The sequence below is a fragment of the Orycteropus afer genome, unplaced genomic scaffold, assembly GCF_000298275.1.
Source record: "Orycteropus afer afer isolate SDZICR_OR568_19922 unplaced genomic scaffold, OryAfe1.0 scaffold00370, whole genome shotgun sequence".
In the NCBI taxonomy this organism is placed as follows: domain Eukaryota; kingdom Metazoa; phylum Chordata; class Mammalia; order Tubulidentata; family Orycteropodidae; genus Orycteropus; species Orycteropus afer.
The window spans coordinates 3,179,111-3,185,376 of NW_006921957.1; the positions used below are offsets into that span (position 1 = coordinate 3,179,111).

The 6,266-nt window shown below is 41.7% G+C and overlaps 1 protein-coding gene across 1 annotated transcript in view; it reads right to left on the reverse strand.

Moving 5' to 3' along the window:
• ZSWIM5 (zinc finger SWIM-type containing 5) overlaps nt 1-6,266 on the reverse strand; it is a gene marked incomplete at its 5' end in the record, with an annotated part of 98,764 nt that overhangs the window by 19,091 nt on the left and 73,407 nt on the right. Inside the window, 3 exons of the mRNA XM_007953110.2 lie at nt 3,682-3,839; nt 4,676-4,811; nt 5,191-5,451. Coding sequence (XP_007951301.2) covers nt 3,682-3,839; nt 4,676-4,811; nt 5,191-5,451 — 555 coding nt within the window. The remainder of the gene's footprint in view (nt 1-3,681; nt 3,840-4,675; nt 4,812-5,190; nt 5,452-6,266) is intronic.

The following is a 6,266-nucleotide window of genomic DNA, read 5'->3' on the forward strand; positions in this document are numbered from 1 at the left end:
AACAACAACAACAACAACAACAACAACAACAACAATTCATTGCCATTTATTCTTGGTTTTCAAATTAAAAAAAATACCACCACCTTTTTATTGTGATTTGGGTGAAATTTTAAAGAGCAAATTAGTTTTCAGTAATTCATGTACATTTTGTTTCATGACATTGATTACCATCTTTACAATGTAAAAGCGCTTTTCCTGCATCCTTCCTGTGTTCACTGTTTCCATTTGTCCTTTCCTATCCCTTCTTGCCTTCTGAGCTTTATCCCTGGGCAAATGCTGCCCTTTTGATCTCTTATGGTTGATTGTTCTAAGGAGTGGTACCTCCCTGGTGTTACTGTTCCCCTTATAATCTTGTTCATTATTTGGCTAAGAATTGAGCCAGAGGGGGGAGTTCAGTTCCAGGGTCATTTCTATTTATTTTTGAGTGAGCTTTGATAGTCTTTTAAAGAATTAATCCATTTCATTTATGTTAGTGTTTACTGGCATAAAGTTGTTCACAGTATTCTCTTACCATTTTAATGTCTTTAGAATGTATAGTGATGTCAACTCTTTCATTCCCAATATTAGTAATTCTTGCTCTGGTGGCATAGTGCCTAAGGCATTTGACTGCTAACCAGAAGACGGGCAGTTCAATTCCACCAGTCACTCCTCAGAAGGAAGACTGGGCAATCTATTTCCATAGAGATACTGCCTTAGAAACCCAAGGAAGGGTCACTATGAGGAAGAAATGACTCAATGGCAGTGAGTTTTTTTTTTTTGGTTTTTCATTATTTAAAATAGTTTTAGGTTTACAGAAAAATTGTGCAGAAAGTACAGAATCTTCCCATTTACCTCCTTTTCCCTGCACATTGTCCTGTGGTACATTTGTTACAACTGATGAATCAATATTTTCAGATAATTAACTAAAGTCCATAGCTTACATTAGGGTTCTTTCTTTGTATTGTAGAGTCCTATGGGTTTTGACATATGCTTAATGTCATGTGTCCATTACAGTATCACATAGAATAATTTCATTGACCTAAAAATACCCTATGCTCTGCCTATTCATTCATCGCTCCCACCTCCCCGATTCCCTGGCAACCACTGATCTTTTTACTGTCTCTGTAGTTTTGCCTTTTCTAGAATGACATATAGTTCGAATCATACAGTATATAGCTTTTTCAGACTGGCTTCTTTCATTTAGCAGTATACATTGAAGGCTCCTCGTCTTTTCGTGGTGTGATACTTCATTTCTTCTTATTGCTGAATAATATTTCATCACATGGATGGACCACAGTTTGTTTATCTATTTACCTATTGAAGGACATTTTATTTGCTTCCCATTTTTGGCAACTATGAATAATGCTGCTATAAAAATTCACATGCGGGTTTTTATGTGGATTTATGTTTTTATCTTACTTGGGTAAATACCTATGAGGGCAACTGCTGGATTAAATGGTAATCTTATATTTAGGTTCGTTAGAAACTGCCATAATGTCTTCCAAAGTGGCTGCAGCATTTGCATTTCCACTAGCAATCAATGAGAGTTCCTGTTGCTCCACATCCTCATCAGTATTTGGTCTTGGCAGTGTTCTGGATTTTAGCCATTCCAATGGGTGTGAAAGGGGCACTGGTGATACAGTGTTAAGTGTTTAGCTGCTAACCAAAAGGGTTGGCTGTTCAAACCTATCAGGTGTTCCGTAGGAGAAAGATATGGCAGTTTGCTTCCATAAACATTTACAGCCTTGGAAACCCTATGGGGCAGTTCTATTCTGGAACTAGGGTTGCTGAGAGTTGGATTGACTTCACAACAATGAGTTTAATAGGTGTGAGGCAGAAGTCACCTTTATTTATTTTCATGCTCAAACTGTCCCAAATTTGGACAGTGGTAGGCTCTCCAAATTGGCATCTAAGTCCCTTGTGATATGCCCCTATCATTCTTTGAGCCTGTCCTTACTTTCAGGCACAAGATGTTCCAGATTCATTTTGTATCTTCCTTGCCCAGCCCTAAAATTACCCATTTCTCTAAGCAATTCTATATGATAATGTTCATGCTATTGGGCAATTGCTGCTCTAAAGTCTCTCAGTGAACAGAACTAGGAAATATGTACGTGTGTGTATATCCCTGCCCCAATACATGTACACAAAAACACATATACATACATGCACACACATACATACACAATTCCATATTTATTTCTATATCTATTAAAAACCATGAGTTTGTACCAATGCCTCCAATTCCAGCCCAACATTGTAGGATTCATTCTAGTTTTCTCTGTTTGCATAGAACTTCCTTTTCTGACCAAGAAAAATTTATTCACAATATATTTATGATATGTAAGCATTTTATCATTGTTACTGCTGAAGCCTTGTACAGATGCCTTCCTTATGCTCTTTGGCTTCTGACATGCTTCTCTGGGTCATGTTACCACTGCTGCCCCCACAGGTGTCCTCCACATCCTGCTTGAGCTCTGCCATTCCTTTTCAGGCTGTGCAGCTGCCCTCCTCAACCCCTTGTCCTCTGACACCTGATGCTGGGTCACTGTCACTGTCCTTCTCTTCCCCATGAAGTCATCCTCCTTATCATGGTTGGACTCTGACACCTTATGCCAGTTATTGCCGTCACCACTGCCCACCCCACATATGGATGCCTATTATGAATTTATTGACTTTTGCCAATAAGATTGCAGAAAAATGTTATCTTGGAGTAATTTTAATTTATATTTTTGATATGAGGCTGGATATTTTAATTGTTTAAAAGTCATCTCCTTTTCTGTAAACTGATCAAATCCTTTAACTTTTGTATTAGTGTGTTGATCATTTTTATATTGATTCATCTGTACCTTTTCTACAATGAACGTGCTTTTTTCTTTTGGTAACAAGATGCTCCAAAAAACCCATGTAGTTTTCTGGTACCTGGAAAATACTGAGACCCTAGTAAATCAAACCAAACTCACTGCCATCGAGTTGATTAGACCCATAACGACCCCTCCTTGGGTTACTGAGGCAGTATCTCTATGGAAGTAGATTGCCCAATCTTCCTTCCAAGGAGTGGCTGGTGGGTTTGAACCACCAACCTTCTGGTTATCAGTCGAATGCCTTAGGCACTACGCCACCAGAGAGTCCCTAGTGGGTAGTATCTTATTGTAACTCCTCAGGCAGGGGCTTATTTTCACTTCTCTTTCTGGTGAAACCTGTATAGCTGACAGGGAGTACACAAGCTTAAAGGCCTGAGAGCCACTTTGGGCTTCTTTTCTTTTGATCAGGGGTCTTAAAAAACCACAAACTTTCTTATCTGTGAAGAGTTTTGTAGCTCTATCTTAGTCATTCTCTGAATCTTTCAAAGGCTCTAAGAGCCAGATAGGTCATTGACAATGATCCTCCTTTTATAGATTTTGAACAGAGGCTTGAAAACATGAAGTGACTTTGTTATAAGGAAGGCTAGATCTGGAAGTTACCTTAAAGATCATTTCAATCTGTGAACTCAGAGCCAGTAATTAAATAGGCCAAAGCTTTGACTTGGGCCCAAGTCCTCTGACCTAGATGCTCTTTCTAATGGCAGTGTTAAAAATAAGGATCCCTGTTACTCCAAGTGGTCAAGGGAGGCTGAGGAGCTTCTCTTCTTCAGGACTGAAGGATAAGCCTTTAACAAATTAGGACTAGACAGGGACAGTGGGGCTTATGGTCTATCTTTCTCACCTTTGGCAGCAGTCAGCATGGTGGAGGCCAGTTCACACTGCTGTGATTCCAAGTGCCCAAGCGTGAACCAGCGAGGATAACGGTTGGGTACCACAGACACCATATGGTGAGGGTGAGAAGTGTCACTTGCAGAAGCTGAGTTTTCTAGAACAGGTAACCTAGAAGACCCAAAGAGAGTCATCAGCCACAAACTGGACTATTCTGAACCACCTTAGAAAAACCTGTTCTTTGCTGGGGAGAAACTGTGCAGGAAAGGGCTAACCAAAAGTTTTGAAGACTTGATAATCTAAGGTACTATACTCTATGTGGAGTGAGTGCCTAGGCACTTGCTGAACTCAAGTGCAATAGTGCCCACTGCAAATGGATTTGGAAGGCAATTCAAAAGCCATAAGGTTACTTTTGAAAGTATAAGAAATACATGCCTAGGAATCCTCAGTAGTCTTTTTCAGTTTGAGTGAGAAGTTCTCTCAGCCTTATGGTCTAAGTAAAATTCTTCTGCATGGTCTGCTGCATCCCAGAGGCCCACCTGTCTGAACTAAGGATCCTATTTTAATTCAGAAACCAGATGACCATACCTCATTGTTCTCAAGTCTTGGAATAACCAGACCTATCACTACATCCCCTGGATCCCTCTGGGGACCTGTGCCTGGGAACTGACTCAGTTGAGCTCTGGAAGGGCTCAAACCCTTCTAAGCTTATCTAAGTGGCCTCAGAACAAGAGACTCAGGTCTTGGGTGCTTCATATCTATTAATACCTCAGGGGCTTTGCCAGATAACCCATGAAGGGTACAGCCAAGAAGCCAAGTGAGTCACCAGCAAGGCATCTCAGATAAGAATCCTAGATCATATGAAAAGCTGTTTTAGGGCAGGCTTGGTGGCAGGTCCAAAGGAATAGACAGAGAGGGAAAGATAAGTAAGTGAGATAAACAAAGAAAAAGAACATTAGAGATTTCTGCTTTGATGGAGGCAATGGAACTGGGAAAGGGTCACCCACCTCATGGCACGTAAGGCTAATTTATAGGATAGGTCTGGATCATGCGGCAGCAGAGCTGAGAACAAATACTTGGCAAAGGTATGCATGGGCACGCTCTCCCGGTGGATAACTTCTCCAAGACCACTGAAAGGACCTCCTGCAGAAAAAAGATAAGCCAGCCAGTTATTTGTACTGCATACTGCCCCGGGATCTTGTATGCATCTGCTTGTTGTTGTTGTTGTTATGTGCCTTCGAGTCAAACCCCACTCATAGCGACCCCTCCTTGGGTTTCCGAGGCAGTATCACTATGGAAGTAGGATTGCCCAACCTTCCTTCTGAGGAGTGGCTGGTGGGTTTGAACCGCCAGCCGTCTGGTTAGCAGGCAAGTGTCTTAACCACTATGCTTATGCATCTGCTAGCCATGGGAATTTTCACTCTACTTCAATGCTATATATGTTCTTGTACCTGTGCTCTTTTAGGAAGGGGAGCCCAGGATCACAGGCCAAAGACACTGTGACAAGTTTCTCTCTACTTACCTTCTAGCAGTAAGATGCACTGTTTCCTCAGTGTTTGCACTAGCTCATCATCCAGCTGCAGCTCCTGGAGTCGACTCAGGAGTTGTTCCTCATTACGGCATACCTTGTCCTGTGCGTAGAGGCCTTCAGGCATCACCCTCTGTTGACCCATTCCCATGAGAGCAACTTCGAGGGCCAATGACAGGTAGGACTCACTGCTGTTTGGGCAGCCTGCAGCCACAGGTACATGCTGGTACACAGGGGTTCTGCTTTCACTCATATCTGAGGGCAACAGGGCACCAGGTTGCTTAGGTCAGGCTCCGTGGATTCTTTTGCACCTCTTGCCCTTTCCCTTTGGGATACAGCTTGTTTAATAGCTACACAGGAAGTTGAATCAGAACTCCAGAGCAGCAAGGAAAATATACTGAAAAAAAGATTATGCAGAGCTATAAAGTTTATTAGCTCATTCTTAATATAGGAGCAGGCCAGGCCAGCTGGGAAGTATAAAACCTTATAGTTATCTTGTTAGCACATTATATAAAGCCATAACTGCTTGTTTTTGTGTCTGTCTCTTTCACTAGAATGTGAGTACCTTAAAGGGAAGAGATTTTATCTTATTGTTCAAAGCTTGGCATATGGAAGGAGCTAAGTGTATGTCAGTGGTGAATGAATGAATACCAAGAGCAAATTGAAGATACAGGTATCACTGTGTAGATGCACGAGACCAAAGATCCAGATTCCTTCTGCAGGGGATCACAGGAAAGACAAGGGCAGGACTCTGTTGGCTTGGGGCTACCCCTTGGAGCTCTACCCATAGAAATCCAAACCCATCCAGTTAAACTCTTACTTTTGTAACTTGCAATTTTGGTGCTATTATTACATATGCTTCACCTTTGGGTTTACAGTTTCAGCAAAAGAGCATAGGTTTAAAAGTCAGTCTTAGTTTCTTTACTTTATCCCTTCATCCATCCAATGAGTATTTATGGGGGACTAGGAGTCACTAAAGGAGCTCTGGTAGCATAGTGCCTAAGGCACTTGACTGCTAACCAGAAGGCTGGCAGTTCAAACCCACCAGCCACTCCTCGGAAGGAAGATGG